Source organism: Staurois parvus, unplaced genomic scaffold, assembly GCF_062004578.1.
Source record: "Staurois parvus isolate SC_StPar_1 unplaced genomic scaffold, SC_StPar_1.0 ptg000668l, whole genome shotgun sequence".
Classification (NCBI taxonomy): Eukaryota; Metazoa; Chordata; class Amphibia; order Anura; family Ranidae; genus Staurois; species Staurois parvus.
The window spans coordinates 7955880-7983395 of NW_028318464.1; the positions used below are offsets into that span (position 1 = coordinate 7955880).

The 27516-nt window shown below is 41.2% G+C and overlaps 1 protein-coding gene across 2 annotated transcripts in view; it reads left to right on the plus strand.

Annotated features, from left to right (window-relative positions):
* Positions 1-24618, plus strand: part of ZC3H4 (zinc finger CCCH-type containing 4) — a 50645-nt gene extending 26027 nt beyond the window's left edge. For both annotated transcript variants that reach the window (XM_089652013.1, XM_089652014.1), the window contains exons 8-14: positions 2544-2645; positions 7615-7726; positions 8298-8407; positions 9041-9834; positions 9918-10156; positions 18303-18542; positions 22962-24618. In XM_089652013.1, coding sequence (XP_089508139.1) covers positions 2544-2645; positions 7615-7726; positions 8298-8407; positions 9041-9834; positions 9918-10156; positions 18303-18542; positions 22962-24346 — 2982 coding nt within the window. In that variant the 3' untranslated portion in view covers positions 24347-24618. The remainder of the gene's footprint in view (positions 1-2543; positions 2646-7614; positions 7727-8297; positions 8408-9040; positions 9835-9917; positions 10157-18302; positions 18543-22961) is intronic.
* The last annotated feature ends 2898 nt before the right edge of the window (positions 24619-27516 follow it).

Genomic DNA, 27516 nt, shown 5'->3' on the forward strand with positions numbered 1-27516 from the left:
GGCTCACAGTTATTCAGATTATATACATCAAGCTGATAAGGCTATACTTTTCCATTAACCTCAGTTTATTAAAGCAAATCTACTGTCTGAGTAATTTTACACATATTCATGAATTAATTTCTGTCATAGCATGGCATTTTTTTCATTAATTATCAGTTCTTGAACTCCAGTCAAGAAATCATTCCTAAGCTTGATAGGTCTGTCTTTGGCATAATTATGTCATCAGTCTGTGCATCCAGGAGGAAGCATTTACACTGTGTGCACAGTCATTAGCCAAGGAAGTATTTTGAACAAATCATCATTTTTATGCATATTGTCCAACTCCAAGCTTTCTAAACTTGAATGCTTATTGGATTTAAGCATATCAGGTGATGTGTATTTGTGTAATGAGGGAGGGTGTGGCCTAAGGAGTTCAACACCCTATGTCAAGGTGTGCATAATTATTAGGTAGCTTCTTTTCATCAGACACAATAGGCCAAAAGAGAGAATTAACTGACTCTGAAAAGAAAAAAATGTAAAAAATCTTTTGGAGGGATGCAGCACTCTTGAAATTGCTAAGATTTTGGGGCGTGATCACAGAACCATAAAACGTTTTGTTGCTAATAGTCAACAGATTCGCAAGAAAACGTATTGAGGAAAAAAAGGTGCAAATTAACTAACATAGATTTGAGAAGAATCAAAAGGAACCAGGAATCCATTATCCTCCAATGCTGTCATGCTCCTGAACTGCAACCTACCTGGAGTGCCTAGATATACAAGGTGTTCAGTGCTCATAGACATGGCCAAGGTAAGGAGGGCTGAAACCCGACCACCGCTGAAAAAAACGCATAAGTTGAAAGGTCAAGACCAGGCCAAGAAATATCTGAAGACAGATTTTTGAAATGTTTTATGGACTTATGAGATGAGAATGATTCTTGATGGACCAGGTAGATGGCCTGTGACTGGATCAGTAACAGGTACACTTTGACTAAAATGCCAGCAAGGTGGAGGTGGGGTACTGGTATGGGCAGGTATTATTAAAGATGAGCTAGTTGGACCTTTTCAGGTTGAAGATGAGCTCAAAATCAACTCCAAAACCTACTGCCAGTTTTTAGAAGACACTTTCTTCAAGCAGTGGTACAGGAAAAAGTCTGCATCTCTCAAGAAGATCATGATATTTATGCAGGACAGTCTTTCATCGCATGCATCAAAGTACTCCACTGTGTGGCTAGCCAGTAAAGCCCTTAAAGATGAAAGAATAATTACATGGCTCCCTTCCTCACCTGACCTAAACCTTATTGAGAACTTGTGAGAGTTACTGTGAAGGAAGGCAGTATACCTCACTGAACATTGTCTGGGAAGCTGTGGTTGCTGCACTAAAAGTTGATCAACAACAAATCAAGAAACTGACAGACTCCATGAATGGAAGGCTTATGGCTGTTGTTGAAAAGAAGGGTGGCTATATTGGTCACTGATTTATTTATTTTATTTTTTTGAAATGCCAGAAATGTTTATTTGTAAATTTTAAGTTTATTATTCTCACTTTAACAGATGAAAATAAACAAGTTAGATGGGAACATTTTAGTTTTTTCTTTTAGTTACATAATAAAATGCACCTTAATAATTGCCCAACAATTCTGCACCCATAGATATTCTAAGAAAGCCAAAACCTCACTATTACTCGATTTAATTATTCAGGTTTGTGGTTTATTAACATTTTGGATTGACCAAGAGCACTGGAGTTGTTCAGTAATGTAAATACAACTTGCCTAATAATTGTGCACACAGTGTATTTAGTCCACTGTCCCTCAGTGGGGTTATGTATATAGGAGGCAGTATTAGAGAACTGTGCTGTATAAGCACAGTCGAGAACATAAAAGCTACTGCAGAGGCATTGGGATTTTTTGAATGTATAGTCTGTGGGCCAGTGGTGGTTTTCCATGTATCATGCTTGTTCAAGATTAGTAGGTAGTGAAGCCATGATCAGGAAGACAATCTGCGTCTTTAGAAAAGAGGCAGCATTCCTATTTGTAATTACAGCTCCCCTTAAAAGCAAGAGTGAAAAAAAGTTTATTTAGTATCTGTTGAGAGGAACATATTTGCTTCTTATAAAATTTTACAAGCCTGTGTGAATAAATTCCTGACATTTTTATTTTCTAAAAAATGGCTCCATATAATCACTAGAAAGCTCTGGTTAAGTGATTGCCTAGGCTAAGATGTCATCGACCTGTTACAGGCAGGAGAAAATTTCCTCAGTCTCCTTTTCCTCAATGATCAATTTGCAACAAGTGACTATATATACAAATACAAAAATCTTTGTATCACTAAAAAAAAACTCTACAAAAGTCTAGACATGCTATAAAAAGTGGATGGTGGCATACAATTTACCAATGCTCTTCAACAGCTGTTATAATATATGTAGGGAAAGCTCAGCTACCCAAAACATTACTGTCATTATATATGGAACTAATAGTTAATTGGTAGAACAAAGATGGGGAAATGCAAGTTAAGAGAGTAACATCCTTTCACATTAATGTATTCTGATGTTCCTTATTGTTGCTCAGGATGGAGGAACATACCGAAATGACTATGAGAAGCCTTATCGTCGAGCAGACAAAAAAGGGAAAGTCATCTGCAGATATTTTGTTGAGGGTCGTTGTACTTGGGTAAGCCTAATTGATTTATTCAAATCCTTGATAGTACAGTTTTAGATTTCTCTGATTTTTTTCGAATGGCATTTTATGCCAAACTATGTTATAGGCTGAAAAGTTAAAAGGGTAGCATACCTTAATTGAAGTAAAACAAGTCTACAATAGTGATAGTAAATTTCTCCTTAAATCCTAAAGCACAAAGTATTATTTTTTTTTTATGTCACATATTTGTAATTGGGCTTAGATTATACATAATCAAGAATGTCCACTGCAGCAGTGTCCCTGAGGCTCCATTCACACTTAGGCGTTTCAAGTTGCAATTCTTCCCACAATTTGAAAGCGTGCTGTGAAAATTAAAAAAATCACATTCGTGTGTTCAGGTGCTATTCATTTCAATGGCACCTGAAAACGCGGGGATTTTTTTCCGTGAACACACCGCGTTTTTCTGCGCTGCAAATGCATCGCGGCGCAAAACGCCTAAGTGTGAATGGGGCCTCAATCATTTGCCAACTCTGAAATAATTTTGTGGCTTTTTTCAATGTTCTTGAGCAGTGCGTAACAATACTAACCAATTCAGCTCTTGCACCTATATATGACTTGTGGACCAGATCAATAGTTATAGGAAACAATATTGGACAAAATGGAAAAACACCTCTTCTGTAGTTTGACCTTTTTATAAAGTCAGTAAAAATTGTATTGTACTTGTGGTTAGTGTACTGTGTCTGGGAACTAATAAATTATTCATTTGCTAGATCCTGTTTCCTTTGTAACATGAAGGGAAAGAGGGCACACAGGCATAAATATACACTGTGGTCACTGTGATCTAAATCACCATTCACAGCAATCTGAAGGTATCAGCTCTGTACACAGAGTCTGTGAATATGGCGGTCTGTTTATAAACGGCACTGGGTAAATAACTGTCCACTACTTTGCTGTTTAAAGATGTTTGGTGGTAGTTAAGCCATATGGAAGATATCTGATGTCATGTGCAGATGAAAAGTCACCCTTTTCATCTGCATATGAAAAAAAACTGTAAATTCAATGTAACAATGTTGTTACATTGTACCTCCCAATTAGGGCCCATTCACAACAAGCTAGTAAGTTGCAGTGCATTTAATGAGCATTGTGGCAAGGAGGCTTACTAATTTGAATAGGCTTTTCAGTGGACATGCACCATTTTTGGAAATGAGTTACTTTGCATTGGCATAGGTGTGAATGGGTACCACACACTACCTGGAAGTGTACTTTTACCCAGGAGCTACAGCAGCTGCTGCTGTTGTGATACACAGCAAGTCCTGGCTGTCATTTTGACAGGCTGCTGCGAAAGGGGAGCAGGACCATGGCCTAGGAGACACACCCTAAGAACTTGTTGAAGTTCCTTAGGGTGTGTCTTCTACATTCAAGAACCAATGTTGCTCCTAGGATGAGCTAAGAGAGGAGCAGGTTTTTGTTCCTCAGTGTAAATATTTCTCTGTTTTGGTTGGAATTCCATCCTTGGTCAAGTATTAACACTCTGCCATAACAACCTGTGGCACAGCTGTAAGATGCTGAGCTTCGCTGTTGCACACATTGTCAGTATTGTCCATATGTTTTCTAGAGTGCTTTCTTTGTATTATATTTGTATATGTGTATATATATGTGTGTGTGTGTATGTATGTATGTATATGTATGTATATGTATATGTGTATATATATATGTGTGTATATATATATATATATATATATATATATATATATATATATATATATATATACAAGTGTTCATACCTTTTTGAAATTTTCCACATTTTGTCATGTTGAAACCAAAACGTAAATGTATTTTATTGGGATTTTATGTGATAGACCAACACAAAGTGGCACATAATTGTGAAGTGGAAGGAAAATGATACATGGTTTTCAAATTAGAAAAAAAAGAAGTATCTGATAAGTGTGGAGTGCATTTGTATTCAGTCCCCTGTACTCTGATGGGCCTAACTAAAATCTAGTGGAACCAATTGCCTTCAGAAGCCACCTAATTAGTAAATAGTGTCCACCTGTGTGTAATTTAATCTCAGTATAAATACAGCTGTTCTGTGAAGCTCTCAGAGGTTTGCTAGAGAACATTAGTGAACAAACAGCATCATGAAGGCCAAGGAACACACCTGACAGGTCAAGGATAAAATTGTGGAGAGGTTTAAAGCAGTGTTAGGTTATAAAATAATATCCCAAGCTTTGAACATCTCACAGAGCACTGTTCAATCCATCATTCAGAAATGGAAAGAGTATGGCACAACTGCAAACCTGCCAAGACATAGCCGTCCACCTAATATGACAGGCCGGGCAAGGAGAGAAATAATCAGAGAAGCATCCAAGAGGCCCATGCTAACTCTTTAGGAGCTGCAGAGATCCACAGCTTAGGTGGGAGAATCTGTCCACAGGACAACTATTAGTCGTGCACGCCACAAATCTGGCCTTTATGGAAGAGTGGCAAGAAGAAAGCCATTGTTGAAAAAAAGCCATAAGAAGTCCCATTTGCAGAATGCAAGAAACCATGTGGGGGACACACCAAACGTGGAAGAAGGTGCTCTGGTCAGAGACCAAAATGTAACTTTTTGGCCTAAAAACAAAATGCTATGTGTGGCGGAGAACTAACACTACACATCGCCCTGAACACACCATCCCCACTGTGAAACATGGTGGTGGCAGCATCATGTTGTGGGGATGCTTCTCTTCAGCAGGGATAGGGAAGCTGGTCAGAGTTGATGGGAAGATGGATGGAGCCAAATACAGGGCAATCTTCGAAGAAAACCTGTTAGAGTCTGCAAAAGACTTGAGACTGGGGTGGAGGTTTACCTTCCAGCAGGACAACGACCATAAACATACAGCCAGAGCTACAATGGAATGGTTTACTTCAAAGTATATTCATATGTTGGAATGGCCCAGCCAAAGTCCAGAGCTAAATCCAATTGAGAATCTGTGGCAAGACTTGAAAATTGCTGTTCACAGACACTCTCCATCCAGTCTGACAGAGCTTGAGCTGTTTTCCAAAGAACAATGGGCAAACATTTCACTCTCTAGATGTGCAAAGCTGGTAGAGACATCCCCAAAAAGACTTGCAGCTGTAATTGCAGCGAAAGGTTGTTCTACATAGTATTGACTCTTGGGGGCTGAATACAAATGTACACCACACTTTTTTCAGATATTTATTTGTAAAAAAATTTGAAATTTTCCTTCCAGTTTACAATTATGTGCCACTTTGTGTTGTTCCATCACATAAAATACATTTATGTTTTTGGTTGTAACATGACAAAATGTGGAAAATTTCAAGGGGTATGAATACTTTTTCAAGGCAATGTATATACAAGTGAAACTCGAAAAATTAGAATATCGTGCAAAAGTTAATTTATTTCAGTAATGCAACTTAAAAGGTGAAACTAATATATGAGATACTCATTACATGCAATGCAAGATAGATCAAGCCGTGATTTTTCATAATTGTGATGATTATGGCTTACAGCTCATGAAAACCCCAAATCTGCAATCTCAGAAAATTAGAATGTTGTGAAAAGGTGCAATATTCTAGGCTCAAAGTGTCCCACTCTAATCAGCTAATTAAGCCATAACACCTGCAAAGGGTTCCTGAGCCTTTAAATGGTCTCTCAGTCTGGTTCAGTAGGAATCACAATCATGGGAAAGACTGCTGACCTGACAGTTGTACAGAAAACCATCATTGACACCCTCCATAAGGAGGGAAAGCCTCAAAAGGTAATTGCAAAAGAAGTTGGATGTCCCCAAAGTGCTGTATTAAAGCACATTAATAGAAAGTTATGTGGAAGGGAAAAGTGTGGAATAAAAAGGTGCACAAGCAGCAGAGATGACCGCAGCCTGGAGAAGATTGTCAGGAAAAGGCCATTCAAAAGTGTTGGGGACTTTCACAAGGAGTGGACTGAGGCTAGAGTCAGTGCATCAAGAGCCACCACACACAGACGGATCCTGGACGTGGGCTTCAAATGTCGTATTCCTCTTGTCAAGCCGCTCCTGAACAAACAACGTCAGAAGCGTCTTACCTGGGCTAAAGAAAAACAGATCTGGTCTGTTACTCAGTGGCCCAAAGTCCTCTTTTCTGATGAGAGCAACTTTTGCATCTCATTTGGAAACCAAGGACCCAGAGTATGGAGGAAGAATGGAGAGGCACACACTGCAAGATGCTTGAAGTCCAGTGTGAAGTTTCCACATTCTGTGTTGATTTGGGGAGCCATGTCATCTGCTGGTGTTGGTCCACTGTGCTTCATTAAGTCCAGGGTCAACGCAGCCGTCTACCAGGAGATTTTGGAGCACTTTATTCTTCCTTCCGCAGACTAGCTTTATGGGGATGCTGACTTCATTTTCCAGCAGGACTTGGCACCTGCCCACACTGCCAAAAGCACCAAAACCTGGTTCAATGACCGTGGGATTACTGTGCTTGATTGGCCAGCTAAATCGCCTGACCTGAACCCCATAGAGAATTTATGGGGCATTGCCAACAGATAGATGAGAGACATGAGACCGAACAATGCAGAAGAGCTGAAGGCCGCTATTGAAGCATGCTGGTCTTCCATAACACCTCAGCAGTGCCACAGGCTGATAGCTTCCATGCCACGCCGCATTTAGGCAGTTATTGCTGCAAAAGGGGCACAAACCAAGTACTGAGTACATATGCATGCTTATACTTTTCAGAGGTCCGATATTGTTCTATGTAAAATCCTTGTTTTATTGATTGCATGTAATATTCAAATTTTCTGAGATTGTGGATTTGGGGTTTTCATGAGCTGTAAGCCATAATCATCAGAATTATGACGAATCACGGTTTGAACTATCTTGCTTTGCATGTAATGAGTCATGTATGAGTTTCACCTTTTAAGTTGCATTACTGAAATAAATGAACTTTTGCACTATATTCTAATTTTTCGAGTTTCACCTGTATATTGTAGGAATGTAATGCAACAAGTCTGTCTTTTTTTTTGCAGGGGGAGCATTGTAATTTCAGCCATGATGTGGAAGTCCCAAGGCGGCGTGGACTGTGCAAGTTCTATGTCACCGGTTATTGTGCTCGAGCTGACAGTTGCCCTTACATGCACAATATCCTTTTTAGCTGTTATAATAAGCTTTTTCATATTTATACATTTTTAAAGTTGTTTTCTTTTGTTTTTTTTCTTGCTTGTGATATGAGTTAAACTATTAAAAGAGTGAGGTGGGAGGAGGTTAACTTAGGATGCCAGTTGTATTCACTTCTGCCATTCCAATCCCCAAAACATTAACTTCAGGGCCTTTGCATCCTGCTCTTGGATGGAGACTACTACTTGTAAACGCTTTTTCTATTCTGCAGAACAGCACGGAATTTGTAGAGGATAAAAGGGTATCAAAAAAACATTGTCAGTACCTCAAGTGCTTCAGAGGCAGGGGATTGAAGCTATACGTCTGTGGCTATAGGGCTAGGAAACAAGCATTATAACCTGTTCTTATCACTTTGATATACTGAACCACACGTTACAGAATTGTTCTTTTATAGGTACTTCTGATTTTTACAGAATACATCACACACATTCCCTAGTAGGTACATTTCCCTCTTAACTGTGTAAGGAATCAAGTTGCTTAGTCATTTACTGGCATCAAACTGCAATGAGTTGGTCTTTTCCTTAATAATTTTCACGTGATTTTCCCTGTAAGCTATATCACACAACAGGCAGCTGCGTTAATGGTGAAGAGTGCATGTTCTCTCATGAGCCACTAACAGAAGAGAAACAGGAGTTGCTGGATAAGGTACAAAGTATATAGTTGCTTTTTTAGCCATGATTATTTATGTTAAGGCAGCACCCCTGGCAAATGTGATTTGATCTCTCCACCAAACACTCTATAACCACTTTTTCATAGACCTATGAGAGTGATTGTTTTATTCATTAAGCAAATACCCAAACATGGTCCTGTTGTTAGCATAACAAAAGCTTGATGGGTATTTTTGCAACATTAGGGTCCTGCATTAATATCAGCCAAGGACACTATATTGGCTTAGACTCTGTTGCTTCTGGTTGAGAGATATGAATATTTCTTTGTTTGTCCACTCCTCTACATCATCTCCCGCTTGAGTATATCTGAACAAGAAAAATTCATCTTAGCTGTGCAAGCTTTTGTTTTGCTGTTTGTAAGCTGCATTGTCTGTTGTTGTAATGTAGAGGAGATTTGTGGGACATAGGCTCAAATGATGTCTAACACATTTTAAATAGTGGTACTGTTGCCTATTTCTCAATCTGCAAATGCTAGTTATGAGTGTCTTGCTACCCCCTTTTTTTTTTTTCAAACTATGTGTACCTAACTAATGTGTAAAACTATACAGATGAGAACTTATGACTATTCTAATCTGAATGCTGGCTCATGCGTCATATGCTTATTCTTTAGTTATTAGCGGAAGATGCAGAAGCTGGAGCCGAGGATGAAAAAGATGTAGAAGAATTGAAAAAACAGGGCATAAATCCTTTGCCTAAACCACCGCCTGGTGTGGGGCTTCTACCTACACCTTCAGCACCATCAGGGCCTTCTAATACAGGTCCATGTGATCCAGCATCCCCACCACCTGCTGTACCATTAACATCATCTGGTTCATCAATTTCTGTTTCTCAACTTCCGGGGGGTCCAGTTCCAAGTGGGCCACTGCCAGGTTCAGACATGCACGGACCTGGAAGTCCTCCAGAAGAAGAAATCATGACTGGAAGTCCTGGCTTAGTGCCTGAAGGCTCTGTGATGGGTGGACCTATTCATGGTGGTCGTCCATTGCCAGGAGGACATATGTCAGCAGGTCAAATGCATGGAGAGCCAATGCCCAGCATTCCAGTTCCCGGGGGCTCAATGCCTGGTGGCCCAATGCCTGGTGGCCCAATGCACCCAATGCTTGCTGGGCCTGGAGAGCAATTACCACCAGAAGGACCATTGCCTCCTTATCAAGGAGGTCCTATACATCCCTGTGAGGGAGGTCCCATGCCTCCAATGCTTGGTGGACCTGGAGGTCCACTTCCTTCAATGCAAGATGGAGGACCAATGCTTGGAAGTCCACCAGGGGGTCCTCCAATGGATACAATGCAAGGTAGTCCTGGATCTGGGCCTATGGATCCACAGATGTGCCAGCGAAAAATACCATCTCTTTTTGAAATTGTGGTGCGACCCACTGCCCATTTGGCTCATAAATTGGGTGTCAGGTAAGATATTGCTCATGAGTACAGTTTTTACTTTGTGTTCTTGGTTCTGATTGACTGAACTGTTGTTTGTCTTTGCTGTTTAGGCCACCTGGTCCACCAGGAGGTCCCTCTGGGCCACCTCCACCAAGGTTTCCTGGACCTATGGGCCCTCAAGGCCCACTGCACCATGATATGGATATGGAGGAAGGCCCACCTATGATGCCCTATGGTCCTGATGATGTACCTGATATGATGGTTGATGGTCCACCAGGCCCAGACTTCTATGGTGAATATTATCCAGACCCGAATATGGAGATGAGGCCTGATATGATGGGAGATGGAGGTATTTCTTTCACTTGTGTTTCATATTTTCTTTTAAATCACCTTTTCTACAGTCTTGTGTGTCCTTTGTTTCTGATCTTCACTTAGGCTAACCATACATGGATCAAAATTCAGCTGGTTCAGTAGGGACAGGTTGAATGTCGATCCATGTATCGGCAGGCTGGGATAGCGTTTTTTTTTTTCGTTCAACCCACTGATTGAGTGAAGAAAACTAAGCATGATTGGGCTTCTTTAGTCTTGTCTCACTTCACAATTTAAGAAGAAGCCAAGTAAGTAAATTTGGAAAAGATAGATGTTATATGGCAGAACCTCCCATATGTTCTGTCATTCGATCTGCTTTCTGCACAGGATATGTACAGCACAATGATGGGGTCACAGTTTTGTTTTTCTAACCAGGGTATTATCTGGGTTTTGGCAATTGGTGTAAACAAAGCAGATTCTTATAGTTTGTGGCTTTCGACAAATATTTAAATGAAGGTTTTTGTGCCTGGAGTTCAGGCAAAAATGTATTGTTCATTAACCTCCTTGGCGGTTTTCCCGAGTGTAGCTCGGGGTAAAATTTGAGTTCCAAGAGCGGTAACCCCGAGCTACACTCTGGCTTACCATGCGGCGTTGCTCAGGGAGTCCCTGCAGCACTTACCTTGTCCTTCGCTCCCGCGATGTGTCCCCTGCAGCATCCCCGGCCATCTCCTCCGGCCGATGCCGGCATCCGGCTTCCGTGTTCCGGTCCCTGGGACGTACGGGCGCCGGAACCGGCGGCAAATTTGAAATTTTTAAAAAATGTCATTTTTGCTGTCATTGCTGTTTCAATGCATTTCACATATATTTTGTCCCTACTGCTTTGTCCTGTGCCCTGCCTGCATTTTGACTGTTCTTTGTGCCTGGAAACTTAGAAAAGTCCATGGCGTCCATAAAGCGTCCCTTTACGTCAAAAGCGGTTTTAGACCAGCTAGAGAACAGCGATAGTAAATCAGAACCACTTGCAGAATTGAGTGATGATTTGTGGGGAAATTCGTCATCAGACACTGAAAACGATTTTGCGAATTTGCCTCTGTATTTCAAATTTCAGTGTTTTTGGTTTGATTATATTATTGAATTAAATGTATTATATTATTTTTTATGATTATTTATTAAATTATAATTTACGATTTCGTGTTTCAAGTTTTATCATATCTGGAATGTTTACTAGACTCTTGTTCGTACAGATTTCAGTGAGTTATTCCTAAAAATTACAGCCTACAATAAAAAACTACATATTTCCATGCAAAAAAATGGTACCGCTTTCAGCACAAAAAATCGGAAAGAATCATACCGCCGAGGAGGTTAATAGAGTAATACCTTTCTACAGCTGATCACATTTCTCAGTTCTTTGTAAACAAATATGGCAATGTGTATTTCTACTGTATATCTAAAAATCTTGACTCCAGTGAAGTGCTGGAAAAGAAACATCTGTTTCATGAAAAAAAATGGTTATAGTACACTATATTGCCAAAAGTATTGGGACACCCCTCCAAATCATTGGATTCAGGTTTTCCAATCACCTCCATGGCCACAGGTGTATAAAATCAAGCACCTAGGCATGCAGACTGCTTCTACAAACATTTGTGAAAGAATGGGTCGCTCTCAGGAGCTCAGTGAATTCAAGCGTGGTACCGTGATAGGTTGCCACTTGTGCAATAAGTCCATCCGTGAGATTTCCTTGCTACTAAATATTCCACGGTCAACTGTTAGTGGTATTATAGCTAAGTGTAAGCAACTGGGAACAGCAGCAACTCAGCCACGAAGTGGTAGGCCACGTAAAATGACAGCGGGGTCAGCTCATTCTGAACCACACAGTGCATAGAAGTCGGCAACTTTTCGCAGAGTCAATAGCTAAAGACCGCCAAACTTTGTGTGGCCTTCAGATTTGCACAACAACAGTGTGTAGAGAGCTTCATGGAATGGGTTTCCATGGCCGTGCAGCTGCATCCAAGCCTTACATCACCAAGTGCAATGTAAAGCATTGGATGCAGTGGTTTAAAGAACGCCACCACTGTTCTCTGGAGTGCCAAATTATGCTTCTCTGTCAATCCGATGGAAGTGTCTGGGTATGGCGGTTGCCAGGAGAACGGTGCTTGCCTGACTGCATTGTGCCAAATGTAACGTTCTGTGGAGGGGGGATTATGGTTTGGGGTTGTTTTCAGGGGTTAGGCTTGGCCCTTAGTTCCAGTGAAGGGAACTCTTAAAGCGTTGGCATACCAAGACATTTTGACAATTTCATGCTCCCAACTTTGTGGGAACAGTTTGAGGATGGCCCTTTCCTGTTCCAACGTGAGTGCACACCAGTGCACAAAGCAAGGTCCGTCAAGACATGGATGAGTGAGTCTGGGGTGGAGCAACTTGACTGGCCTGCACAGAGTCCTGATCACAACACGACATAACACATTTGGGATGAATTAGAGCGGAGACTGTGAACGAGACCGTCTTGTCCGACATAAGTGCCTGACCTCACAAATGTGCTTCTGGAAGAATGGTCAAACATTCCCATAGACACACTCTTAAACCTTGTGGACAGCCTTCCCAGAAGAGTTGAAGCTGTTATAGCTGCAAAGGGTGTGCCAACTCAATATTGAACTCTATGGAGTTAGACTGGGATGCCATTAAAGTTCATATGTGTCCCTCCCTTCTAGATTGTAAGCTCGAAAGAGTAGGGCCCTCTAACCCCTCGTGTACTGTTGTTGTTGTTCTGTTTCTTGTATTGTCCCCCCCCTCTATTGTACAGCGCTGAGTAAACATTTTGGCGCTATATAAACTCGATGTAATAATATTATTATGTGTGTAAACGCAGGCTTCCCAATACTTTTGGCAATATAATGTATATCCCTAAGCACCCAGTCATGTCCGCAGCTTGTAGGTGTGTGAGCTAATAGAAAAGTCTTAGCATCCAGAGCAATTGAAGCTTTCTGCTCCTGAATGAGCTGTTCTGGTAGTCAGACTGTCATAGAGGTAGGAAGCACAACACAGATGGTGTTGGGTCCTCTGAGCTAGACCTTCCACCATATTCACATTGGTACAAAATGGCCTGCTGCTGAATTTTATTTTGGTTTGGTTCATCTGTTTCAACATTCCACTGTACCATCATTAACTACTCTCCAGTTAGCAAGGAGCATGACTATTTGACTGTGCTAGGGGTGGGCGGGACTGCTGCAGATAGACCACTGCTCTCACACAGGGAACAGCAGTCCTCATCTAAATACTGCAAAAGGGATGCTCACTCTTGAGGTGGCACTTGAGCGCTATTAAAGAAAAATTAAAGTATGTAAAAAAAAGTTCTCATTCGTAAAGGACTGGTATTCATAGGTCATGGATATACTGCTACCTGAAGGTGAATGAACACGGGCAAAAAAACGTTTGCTAGGGCCACCTCAAGAGCGTACCCACATAACCCTGCCAACTCCTTGAGGCTCAAGTTTTTCGCTAGTGCTTTTAGGTGATGGAACTCTGTTTTTTTTTTTGCCTGAATCTTCTTTAAACATGACTGCTTATTGCCTTTCACAACCTAGCAGATTCTGGATCAGTTACCCTCGGGTGCAACAAGTAAATTTAACTACTTGGACCTGCATGGTCCATTTCTGTTGTTCCCAGACCCTGAAAACACCATCAGGGGTATGCCCACTGGGACATGCGAAGTGTCTTAGGTCCAGCGCTGTTAATAAAGTAAGGCAGCGTTTTCCCTGCATATGGAATCCAGTTCCTGGCTTTTATCAACATTGCCCGCAGGTCATAGCACACTGCGATTTAGCAGGCAGAGGATTTGGGTGTTGTTCACTTTGTTATGGCACCCCCTACCATTTTGTCTGTAACACTAGGAAACAATTTCAAATTTAAGTTTTTTCCCCCCTAACTGGACTTCGTCTCTGAAGGATGAGTTAACTGCATCATGCCTCCCAGATGACGTGTTTCCACCTGCTCCTTGTGCTGAGATCGGACACGCCTGTGACCATCTTCTACAGAGACACAGCCAAAGGAACTTGGTCCAGCACCTGGGTAATAGAAGCTCCTTCTTCGGCCATGCAGAATCCTGTCAATTCTGTTCTCCTGAACCTTGAGACCCCATTGGGGATCTCCTCACTAACTATGGTGGATCAAAGGTGCAGGGGATCTGGGACAAAATAGCTTGATTGCATGCTTCTATAGACAGCCTGCAATAAACACAGAACATTACTCAAGGTGATAGCTAGTCCCTTATCCCTGAGCAATGCCCTATATAGATGTTTCTCCCCTCTTCTGACTTCCTCTTGGGTACACACCTTTTGGTCTCTGACGAAAACAGATTTCTTCCTCACAAGACTTGAAAAATAGTAACAACAAATGTGAGTTTACAACTCCCAGACTGTTCAGGGCATGGTCTCAACAGGAGTCACAACTGCCCATTAACATTCTGTAAATGAGAGCCATCAGACTGTCTCTGCAACACTAAGCCTACCTTTTACAAGGTTGCTCAGTCAAAGTATAATCTGACAGTGCCCCAGCAGTGGGCTTTAGAAATCATCAGGTGGGTACTAGATATCTAGCAGCTTCGAAAGAAATAGATCTAATACTGTCATGGACTGAAACTTGCGTTCCAACTCTCTTAACTGTCCACATTGTGAGAGTGGACAATTGGCAAGCAGATTTTTCTAAGCCATCAGTGCCTAGACCCTGGGGAGTGGTTAAATCTTTTAAAATCTCTGTCAAAGGTATAGAAAACCAGATGTGGACATACTGGTCTCCAAGTCCAACAAGCAATTCATAACCAAGACCAAGGATCCTCTAGTCTTTGCAGTAGATGCTCTTAGTGATTCCTTGGATTTGATTTTATATGGTTTATATCTACCTCCAGTGAAGATCCTCCCTCGACTGCTGCGCAATATAGAGGAGAAAAGGGTTCCGTTGGCACCCACATACTCGGACATGTGTATGAGCTTTCGTCTCTTCTTATCAGACTTACTGGCCCAAGGCACCCTGTTTCTTTCTGATTCTCAGTCACTGGCTCTAACAGCATAGCCCAAGTCCTAAAGGATGGGTGTATCTCTGACTGTCATTCCCATTTTGCTCAAAGCATGAAAATTCAACACCTGCAAGATTTATCATTGCTTCTTTGCATGAGGTAAGGGTAGAAGGCTTATGTTTAGGGAATACTTCATCACTCGTATTTTGGCCTTTCTGCAGTCTGATCTTGACCAGTGTCTGGCCCTGGGTACCCTCAAGGGACAGGTTTCTGCCTTCTCCATCTTCTGCCGGTAACCTTTTGCCTCACAATCCCTTATCAGGACTTTTATACAGAGTTGCTCATATAATTCCCCCAGTTCAGCGACATTTTGTCACCTTGAGATCTCAACCTGGTGCGCTCTGCTCCTCAGAAACTCCCCTTTGAACCAGACAGAGATGTTCCTTTGGAAGACCTCACCTTTTAAGGTTGTCTTCTTGGTTGCCTTTGCATTTGTTAGATGTGTTTCTAAGTAACCGCATTTTGTTTTTTGTTTTTTTTTTTGAGGGGGGGGGGGGGTTTTGCACAATGACAAAGTGGTTTTGAGGCAAAAAAAACCCCATAATTTTTGCCTATGGTAGCCTCCTCCTTCCACCTCAGTAAGGACATTGTCCTTGCTTCCCTCTGTCATGTCCCAAAACATGGCAAGGAAATTGCCCAACATTGCCTGGATGTTTTCAGGGTCTACATGAAGGCTACTCGCAAACTGACTCCCTCTTTGAACTGCTTGTGGATCTCGGAAGAGACACGTGGTCTCCCACCCCACCATTGCCAGATGGATCAGATAGTTAATTTATAAGAGCCTGTACCCTTAAAGGGTGTCTAAACCCAAAAATAAAATTGTAAAGTACTGCAGTTTACCAGTCCTAAGATGTGGTGACTGCATTCATTTTCTGGGGTTTTTTTGTATTTTCGGATGACCCCTCTGTTTATGGGGTAGAAACAGACACCTTTTGGACAGCGGCCATTGTCTGGAGAGAGTAGTATCAGATGGACTTTACAAAAGTCACTAACAAATTATGGGCTAATTCCTAATTCCGGAAGTAAACAAACAGGTTTTTTTTTTTTCACTTGGTATTTCTTTGAGAATTACAAGCCGTCAACTGCTGGTACTTGTACTTAATTCATTCACTGATCTCTGTGAATGAATGATGTGGCCATGTGAACGAAGGCCCGCACGGCTATGTTCTTTTCAAATTGTGACAGCTGGTATGGGAAGAAGATCCCCGGCTCGCTGTCACAATGGGGGGGGATCGGTGTGAGGCTGCAGAGGTGGGATCATGTTACAAGTTGGTGGAACATGTAACGTACACAAAGGTGAACTTATCCTTTAATGCTAGTAACAGACTGCATCACTTTGATTTTTCCTTTAGTATTTTTCACTATCGCTTTAAGTGGTGCATTTTGAATTCCCTTAAGATGAGAGACACGGGAAGGAGTTATATTAGGCTTGGTGGCATATGATTGCCTTTTTGCCAGGAATTTTAAAAAGAATTCCTGAAGACAGAAATTTAGGAGCTGACATTGCTTCAGTTCTTATGTGTTTAGTATGTATTATGTGTGTAGTGTGTATTATTTGATCAATGTTATTCTGACAGGTGTTTTTTTTTTTTTTTTTTTTTTATATACATGCAACCGCCTTAGTTTGTTTTGGGTGTTGTAGCTGACACTCTTTTTAATATTGACTTTAGTTAGCGACAGCAGCTGGTGATGAGAAAATATTTACACATTTTCAGTATATCCTTTTTCTTCAAGTTTTGGTTGTCTCCTTTTTGTACTTGTGTGTGAAATCTTGCTCCATAAACAACTGAGTGGTCTCAGTCTGCAGTCCTCAAGTGAAATTGTGTTTTTATAATATCAAATTTGCCCCAACAAGGGGATATACTTGAAACCAAGTGCATAAGTAGCAAGATCAGAATACAACCTTCAGAGGTTTGATATAAAACAATAAAAGAGAGGAAAGCACACCACTCTGTGTAGTATTTATAGAAATAAAATATACAAAAAAAATAAGAGATGCACTCACTTAGAGAAGGTGTAACACATTCATTACTCAGTGTCCAGCAGGTGGCGTCCTTCTGATGGTTCTCAGTGGAGATGTATGGAGGGTGGATAGGGAACTGCTCCTGGTGAATAGTCTCATGAGTCGATGTAAAAATACGGTGCAAAAAACAGAAACCAAAGGGAGCATGGGCTGCTCTAAAGTATTATTTATTATATAAAAGGATAAAAGAAAAAAATGCACTCACATTTAGTAAGTAAGACAACAGTCTATGAACCAAAAACTTCCAGCCAGTGGCATATCATGGGTTCTAATGGATAATCAATCCTGGATGGTCATTGGGTAAGTATGCCAAAAAGCACTATAATATCTCATAGAATGAAAACCAGAAGGAACTCACACTGGTGTGTATGATTGTAGGGCACTGTGGATAGCAAGAAGCAAGATTGCTGGCCAGAGGGGCAGGTTGTGATGACACCACACGTTGGGAGTGAGCGGGCGGAGTCCTCTTTGTCAGGCCTATATCCTTAGTGTAAATTCAAGCTTTCTTTGTCTCCTTTTTGTACTTGTGTGTTAAAACTTACTATATAAAAAACTGAGTGGTCTCCTCACTGTTTTATTGCAATCCTCAAGTTAATGGTGTTTAGGGAAGCCAAAGAGGAAAAATAAAAAATAAATGCAAAGCAGGCATTCTCTCACATGTATAGATAGATTCATAAATTTTAATACAACTAAAGCTGTCTATAAACAGATTCAAATTAGGTCCGTTCAGCAGGGAACAGCCAAATTTTGATCAGCGTGTGGCAGTCCTACTTAACAGAAGTAGATTGTTAATTTGATTTTCTGTTGTTTTAATTGACTTCTATTGACTGGGGATAGCCACACACTGAACATCAGCCCGTCCCTACTTAGCTGGCCAAAAATCAGTGTATGGCCAGCTTTAGTATTCAAAAAAAAAAAAAGATCACCTTAAAAGTGTAGCATTTGTATCGCATCTTTTTGACTCCAAGTATTATCACTTATGCTACCAACACTGAGATGTAAAATATGTTCACTTCAGTCCTATTTTGCTAATGGTTTTATTCCTTCAGTAAGTAAAACTATGGACAGAACTCTATATTTGTCTTTGTTTACTAGGTGCTTATAACAACTATGGAGAGATGCCAGAAGACAATCCTCACCAATATCACGAGCACCCTCCTGAAGAGGACCCCGAAAATATGGATGCACAGCCATCTATCAACAAAGGGAACATCCCAGACTTCTTGCCCTCTGCACAGCGGGCTCTGTACCTGCGTATTCAGCAGAAACAGCAAGAAGAAGAGCGAGCAAGGAGAATGGCTGGAGGAACCCAGCAGGACAGAGATAATGAAGAAGGTGATGTAACTTTATACACAAGTGAATTCATCAGAATGAGCTCCATGTATATAAACTGCAGAAGGGGATAGAATTTTGTTTCTAACAATGAAATATAACCACTTGCCATCAGTTAGGTTATGAAAGCTGGCATCTGGTTTACCAAAGATTCAGGGGCCATTATGTTGTTTAGCTTGTCAGCTTTCATGTATAATCAGATTGATAGTCAGCTTTAGGTACAGCAGTGTAATGTTTTCTTTTACTCTTCAAAACATGGAAAGCTCAAGTTTGCTGATCAATTTAAGGATTGCTTCACTTTACATTATCTTTTATATATCTGTCATTTTAAAGAAGAATTTCAGGAATGGGATTTTTTTAAACACTTACTTTGGGCCAGCTTTGCTTAAAGACCAAAACCAAAAATGTATTATATTGCAGCTTACCAATCATTAGATGTGGTGGCTACATTTGTTTTCTTTTATTTTAGTTTTTTTGCTCTCTGTTTTCATCTAATGATCTGGCCAGTAACACACCTCCTGTATTTAGAGTGCCTCCACTCTGGATAAAGGAGCACAGGGGCACCTTTGGAAGGTAGCATTGTTCATCTGGGGGAGGGTAGTATTATACGTACTAACAGATTTGGATACAATAACAGATTGAAGCCAAACTCCAGCTCACATTTTTTAAGCAGTTACATCAACAGCATTTTTCTTTTTGGGATAAAGGTTTTTACATAAATAAAAGCTGATCATTGTAAGCACCACTGTCAGTTGTAAATGGTTAGCCTCATGTCTCTAATATATCTGCAAGAGAGCTTGTTCTTTTGGAAAACAACACACTTACTGGCCAAAGTACCAGGTAAAAATAAGGAAAAAAAAAACCTAAAAAAGTAATATAATGCAGCAGCTACCACATCTAAGAAATTATAAGCTGGGATATGATATATGTTTGCTTTTGGGTTTATTTACCACTTTAAACGAATTATGCAAAGGCCACCTCCCAGTGGCTGATCGTGAATCTGTAATTTGCCATTGTAGCCCATGCAATGTATAGGAATCAACATTTTCCTCTGGAGGGAGCACCAGCAGCTTCCCCCTGGTGTACTTAAAGTTGTGTGTGTGTCTCTTAATGAATACATGGCTTCCTCTGATTGGCTGAGACATAGATTGTGATGTTTCTGTTCACTGTGACCAATCAGAGATAGCCTTGTATTCCCTGAAAAATAAATGGGCTGCCTTAAAGCAGAAATTTGGGTAAAAACTTCTTAACATGTCCTTGTTGCTGATTTCCTACATTCACTGAGTATGTCATCCATTATTTGGTTCACTCAGTAGTTGCTGTGAAATGGCCAATTCATTTTTTAAATCAAACCGTTAATTCTCTTTGGGTTCCTGTTTGTAAGACTGGTGGCTGCCATGCCTCCTATTCCAGCCACTGGACTTGGCACATTCCTTCTGTAGTTTTTTCTCCAGCAGTGGTGTAATTCAGGCCCACTTGCAGTGGTGGGTGGACTGAGACTCATTCAACGTGCAGGCCGAGTGTACCCACGCACATTCACTACATTTCCCTTTGTATGATGGGAGCTGTAGTTTCCTTTTACTGCAGTGAAAGGAGAGGATATGATGTAATCTCTGCTGTTACACCCCATCCTTCGCAGAGCAGATGGTGTTATCTTTTAAATTACAGAGATGACGTTATGAAAATTCAATTAGTCTTTTCTCTTAAATGGTAAGGATTTTCAAAATTGTGTTAACTGTTTTGTGTAGGGTGGTGTACTAATGGGTGATTTTTTTTTTGCTTATTCCGAAGTTCTTCTTTAAAGCACACACAGGTATGAATGGCCCTTAAATATATTTGTCATGTTTATACACATGGGATCTACTTTATTTGCTATATATGCAGGCTGTGTATACTCACCATCCACTTTATTAGGTACACCTTGCTAGTACCAAGTTGGATCCCCTTTTGCCTTCAGAACTGCTTTAATTCTTTGTGGCTTAGCTTCAACAAAGTGTTGGAAACATTCCTCAGAGATTTTGTTCCATTTCGACCGTGATGCGAATCTCCCGTTCTACCACATCCCAAAGGTGCTCTAGGAGTGAGATCTGGTGACTGTGGAGGCCATCGGAGTACAGTGAACTCATTGTCATGTTCAAGAAACCGGTTTGTGATGATTTGAGTTTTGCGACATGATGCATTATCCTGCTGGAAGTAGCCATCAGAAGATGGGTACACTGTACTCATAAAGGGATTTACATGGTCAGCAACAATACTCAGGCCAATTTTGGTGAGCCTGTGCGAATTGTAGCCTCCGTTTCCTGTTCTTAGCTGACAGGAGTGGCGCCCAGTTCCGAGGTTTGACATGTGCGTTCAGAGATGGTATTCTGCATACCTTGGTTTTAAAAAAGTGGTTAGTTGAGTTACTGTTGCCTTTCTATCATCTCATACCAGTCTACCCTTTCCCCTATGACAAGTCATTTTTGTCCACCAAACAGCCACTCAATTGATATGTTCTGTTTTTTGGACCATTCTCTGTAAACCCTAGAGATGCTTGTGCGTGAAAGTCCCAGTAGATCAGCAGTTTTTGAAATACTCAGACCAGCCTGTCTGGCACCAACAACCATGTCACGTTCAAAGTCACTTAAATTCCCTTTCTTCCCCATTTGGATGCTTGGTTTGAACGTCAACAAGTTGTCTTCACCATGTATAGATGCCTAAATGCACTGAGTTCCTGCCATGTGAATATTTAGTATTGCTGTGCTACATTTGTGCTTTGCTGATAGTCTTAGAAAAATTTTCCAGGCTATGCAGAAAGGCCAGAATTTACAAATCCTTTTGAGGATAAGCTTATCGCCCATCAGCCAAAACATTATGAGCACTAACAGTTATATTGAATAACACTGATTATCTTGTTACAATGGCATCTGAAGTTGGTGGGATATATTAGGCAATAGATGAATTTGTTGTCCCTGAAGTTGATTACAATTGAAATTGGGCAAGCGTAAGAATTTAAGTGACTTTGACAAGGGCCAAATTGTAATGGTTAGATTACTGTAATAGAGCAACTCCAAAACTGCAGCTCTTGTGGGATGTTCCCAGTCTGCAGTGGTCAGGACCTACCAAAGAAAACCGGTGACAGGGTCATCGATGGCCAAGACTTGTTAATGCAATGGCTGGCCCATGTAGTCTGATCCAATAGAAGAGCTACTGTAATTTAAAATACTAAAAAGTTAATGCTGGTTCCAGTAGAAGGGCGTCAGAATACACAGTACATCACAGTTTGTTGTGTATGGGGCTGTGTAACCACAAACTGGTCAGGGCACCTATGCTCAAAAAGCCAAAAGTGCCTACAATGGTCATGTGAGCATCAGAACTGGACCACGGAGCAATGGAGGGTGGCCTGTTCTGATGAATCACATTTTTCTTTTACATCATGTGGCTGGCCTGGTGTGTGTGAATTGATTACCTGAGGTAGAGATGGCACCAGGATCAGTGGCATCACTAGGGTTGGTGTCACCTGGAATGGTAAAACAGTGTCACCCCTCCCCCCTTCAATAATTTTTCGGCATCACATCAGAGCAGCTCTCCCTACCCCCCAGCCTGCTACAGTGCTCTGTACTGCCGCTGTAGAATGACAGCAGGACAGAGCAGTAGACACTGGGCAGGCTAGCACATCCAGGCTTTTTCCTGTCTAGTTTCAGTCCCCTGTAAATCATGCGGTCGGTGCCAGTGTGCTGATCATCCGCTGTCACGGATGTGGGTGACACCGTCGAGGTTGGATATCACTTCCTACTTGATGGTGTCACTGCAGGCCCAGACTGGGAGAGAAAATAGGCCCAGGCCTTTTAGACTGAGCAGCAAAGTTTTCCAGGGAAGGAGGGAGCGGTGCGTTTGCGGGGATGGTTGGTGACAGGATATTCATGGAGTTGGTCCTCTGCACTGTGACACTCCACTTCAGTCCCCGTCAGAGGTCCCCATCAGTGTCCCCCCCCCCCCCCCCCAATAAGAGGTCGAAATCAGTGTCCCCACTCAGAGATCCCTCCATCAGTGTCCTGAGTTAGGGACCTTAGATTGTACACCCCTTGAGGGTTAGGGACTGATGTGAATGTACAATATATATGTAAAGCGATGCGTAAATTGACGGCTCCATATAAGTACCTGTAATTAAAAATAAATAAATACTTAATATTAGGTGGGTAGTCATAGTTGGTGTATGTAAATCTGTTTATGTGGAGTTTTACCTTAACTTGCTTCAGACTTAATGTTTTACTTGTCACATATAATACTTATGAACAGATATCTGATCGATCATGGTTACATCATTTTCTAGCATATTTTCTGTATATTCTCTAACTACTTTGCGTACTTGTACTTTTGAACTTTCCTGTACCAAGTCCTTCTGTGAGCTATAAATTAATGATCATTGTTAACATTTTTCAGGTGATCCTGGCAACTGGTACTCCAGTGATGAAGAGGAAGGAGGAAGCAGCGTGACTTCAATACTCAAGACATTACGACAGCAGTCCTCTAACCGCCCTGCTTCGCAAGTCCCTTCCCGAGACACCAGTACAGGGGGACAGGTTGACCCACGTCTGCAAAAAAGTTCAGCAGCTCCATCCAGCCGCCCTACTGATCCCCGTCTCTCTCGTGATCCACGACTTTCCAGAACCACAGACAACTCTTTATCTGACAAAGGTCCAAGTGACCCTAGATTGGCCAGACATGCAGTTCATTCTTCAAAACAAGACTCCCCAGTAAATAAAATAGCTGGAGATGAAGAAGAAGGTGAAAGGGTCCTACGGGATAAGCCTGTCAACATCCCCCTTGATCCTCTCCCTGGACATACATTAAGAGACCCAAGAAGTCAGCTTCAGCAGTTCAGCCATATCAAAAAAGATGTAACTTTGAACAAAACAAACTTTGCCAGAACTGTTTTATGGAGTCCTGAAGACCTTATCCCACTGCCCATTCCTAAACAGGACTTCATCCCAATGCCTCCTGCACTACAGTCTATGCAAAGTCTTGATTCCAGACTTAACCATCCATCCACCTCAGTATCACACGACCCACGTCAGCGGGCAACTGCTTCTGATGCACCAGCTTCAAATACTAGCTTGCCTGATTTTGAACTGCTGTCTAGGATTTTGAAGACTGTCAATGCTGCCTCCAGCACTGCATCAGCACCAGCTGAAAAACCCACTGATCCTCGAACACGGAAACCTCCTGCTGACCCACGTCTTCAAAAATCCACAGAACCTGTGCTGCCTCCACGGCCACCAGAACCTACACAACCCCTTCCCATAATACCTCCTGTTGAGAGCACAACAACCATTGCTCCCTATGACCCCCGTCTGCTGACTGTAGGGGGACTGAGCAAACCCAGCGGCCAAAGTAACGTTCTCAGCACCATTAGTTTGTATGATCCTCGGATGGGGAGCAAGACTTCAGCTGAGGCCACTTCTAATGAGACAACCTCGAAGGGTTCAGACAGCAAAACTGCTGGTAAAGCAAAAGAGCCCCTTTTTGTGCGCAAGTCTGCCCTGGACCAACCTGAAGCAGACAAACCTAATTCAGATACGGTCACAGACCGCTACAACAGTTACAACCGGCCCCGTGCTAAAACTACAGCTGTTTCAGATAACAGCCAGGCAGCTGTTCACAACTTGCCAGTGCCATCTGTCTATGGTTTGGTCAAGCAAACCAAAACCGGCAGCGGAAGTCCCTTTGCTGGAAACAGCCCAACACAGGACTCTGAACAGGACGCTGGTTCCCTAAAGGATGTTTTTAAAGGATTTGACCCCACAGCATCTCCGTTCTGCCAGTGATACCCAAATAAAGAGTGTTGATAATGACACAAATATATATATATATATATACATATATCTTTTTTTTTTTTTTTTCTTTTTTAATTTGTATTTTTTTTAAGCAACTGATACCATTATTCTTGGTTATGTCAATCCTTCGTGTATATAAACCGAAGAAAAAAAAAACAGCTCCACAATCTGTTTTTAATGAATAATCATATTGTGTAATGACTTATGCTGTCTATTTGTATGTTATTTTAACATTTTTTTTAAATAAACATATACCCCCTGTATGTGTTAGTATGTATGTGTATGTGTATACAGTTAGTTCCATATATATTTGGACACAGGCACAATTTTAGTTTTTTTCAGGTATTTACCAAAACATATTTAAGCTATAGTTATATAATGGATATGGGCTGAAAGTGCACACTCTCAGGTTTAATTTGAGGGTATGTGCAATCAAATTGGAAGCATGGTTTAGGAATTACAGCTCTTAAGAATAGCCTTCCCCCCTTTTTTCAAGGGACCAAACGTATTTGGGCAATTGAATATAATCATAAATAAAATGTTAATTTTTAATATTTTGATGATAATCCTTTACTGGCAATGACTGCCTGAAGTCTGGAACCCATGGACATTACTAAAGACTGGGTTTCCTCCTTTCTGATGCTTTGCCAGGCTCTAACTGCAGCTGTCTTTAGTTCTTTGTTTGTGGGTCTTTCTGCCTTTAGTTTTGCCTTCAGCAAGTGCAATGCATGCTCAATGGGGTTGAGATCAGGTGATTGACTCGGTCATTGCAGAATATTCCACTTCTTTTCCTTCAAAAGCTCCTGGGTTGTTTCTGCAATGTGTTTTGGATCATTGTCCATATGTACTGTGAAGCACGATCCAATCAATTTTGTTGAATCTGGGTTGACAGTATATCTCTAAACACTGCAGAATTCATCCGGCTTCTTCTGTCTTCTGTCACATCATCAATAAACACCAATGGCCCAGTGCCACTGGAAGCCATGCATGCCCATGCCATCACACTGCCTCCACCGTGTCTTACAGATGACGTTGTGTGCTTTGGATCATGAGCTGTTCCAAGCCTTCTCCACACTTTTTTTTTTCTCCGTCATTCTGGTACAGATTAATCTTAGTTTCATCTGTCCAAAGAATGCTTTTCCAGAACTGGTCTGGCTTTTTTAGATGTTTTTTGGCAAAGTCTAATCTGGCTTTTCTATTCTTCAGACTTATGAATGGTTTGCACCTTGTGGTGAACCCTCTGTATTTGCTCTCGTGAAGTCTTTTCTTGATTGTAGACTTGGACAATGATATGTCCACCTCCTGAAGAGTGTCCTTCACTTGTCTGGGTTTTTCTTTACCATAGAGAGGATCCTGCGATCATCCACCACTGTTGTCTTCCATGAACGTCCATGCCTTTTTATGTTGCTGAGCTCACCAGTGCATTATTCTTTCATCAGAATGCACCAAATTGTTGATTTGGCCACTCCTAATGTTGCTGCTATCTCTCTGATGGATTTGTTTAATTTTTGAAGCCTTACAATGGCCTGTTTCAGTTGCATGGACAGCTCCTTTGAACGCATGATGTAGGTTCACAGCAATAGATTCTAAATGCAAATACCACACTTAGAATCAACTCCAGAACTTTTACCTGCTTAATTGATGAAGAAATAATGGAGTAGCCCACACCTGGCCAGCTTTTAATTCAACTGTCTAATTACTTTTGGTCCCTTGAAATAAAGGGGGGGATGACTAATCTTAAGAGCTGTAATTCCTAAACCCTTCCTCCAATTTGGATGTACATACTCTCAAATTAAACCTGAGAGTGTGCACTTTCAGCCCATGCGCATTATATAACTATAGCTTGAATATGTTTTGGTAAATACCTGAAGAAAAACTAAAATTGTGCCTGTGTCCAAAAATATATGGACCTAACTACATATATATATAATATATATATATACACATACACACACATATTTATGGTGTATTTCTAAGGGCAGCACAGTTGTGGTAGATCTGTCATGAAGTAAATTTCCCAGTGAGAGATTTTATTCCCCAACCCCCAAACAGCATATTAAGACACAGAGAAGTCGAATGGACTCACCTCACTATGTTGTCACTGCCTTGGTTGCAAGCAGCTCAGGTGTTACAAATTACAGTTTCAGTCTGAGGTTTCTCACACCTGTGATTTGCTGTGGGATAGAATCCCATTAAAGATGGATTCCTGATATGGTGAAATTCTTTGTATTTAGTGCGCATGTCAGTACAGATCACACAGGCAGGTTTGTTCAGTGAGGTGGTGCAAAGTGCAGTAACCCATATCTTCCAATCAGATTTCAGTTTACTGTAGTTCGGTCATGTTGTGGTTTGCTACATTATCACTTGCACTGACACACTGAGGAACCTCAGTGGTGGGAAGAGGCAGCTAGTTCCTTCATTACTGTACAGAGAGTAGGCTGGATCATTGTGTCAAACTCTAAATTGTTATGTGTGTGTCTGGATTTTGTGCTCCTAAGAGCCTTGGATGGGCCTGGACAGACGCACCTCCTTGTACATGTACATATATATATATATTTATATATAAATATGATTTTATACCACATTTATGTATTATATTATGCAAAGAGCAGCAAGTTCACAAAACCAAAAGGAAGTATAAGTATTTATAGCTGTAATCTCAAAGTTTGCCAGTTGAGTATTGTAAAGAGTTTATGTAAAGCAACCCTTTTTCCCCTTTTTCTTCTGCTTTCATTATTTATATGTGTACTGAAAAAAGGCAGAGTTGGTCCATTTCCCAATTACAGGAAGAACCAAGTAAATAATTCTTAGCAATGTTTAGAAGCATGACTACGTTTAATAAACCATCGATTGCACTGGTGATCCTTGAAGAAATACTGTTGGGGCATATAGTATCTGTTACAGCTGAGGATTTCCTTGCAGCACTGAAGCTTACCATTGCTGTCTTCCAGAAGTAGTGTGTGTTTGCTTCAGACAGCAGAGTTCCCCTTGTGGAACATTCCGCACAGTCATATGTCAATTCCAGGACTAGCAAGGCTTCCAGCCCTGGAGGTAGTCTAGGCTCTCACAGCTAACCGCCATCTAAAGGACCTATTCAATCCACCAGCATTGCGGTAAAGTGTTGATGCGCTGTAATGCTATTTATTTTGAACAAATGCACC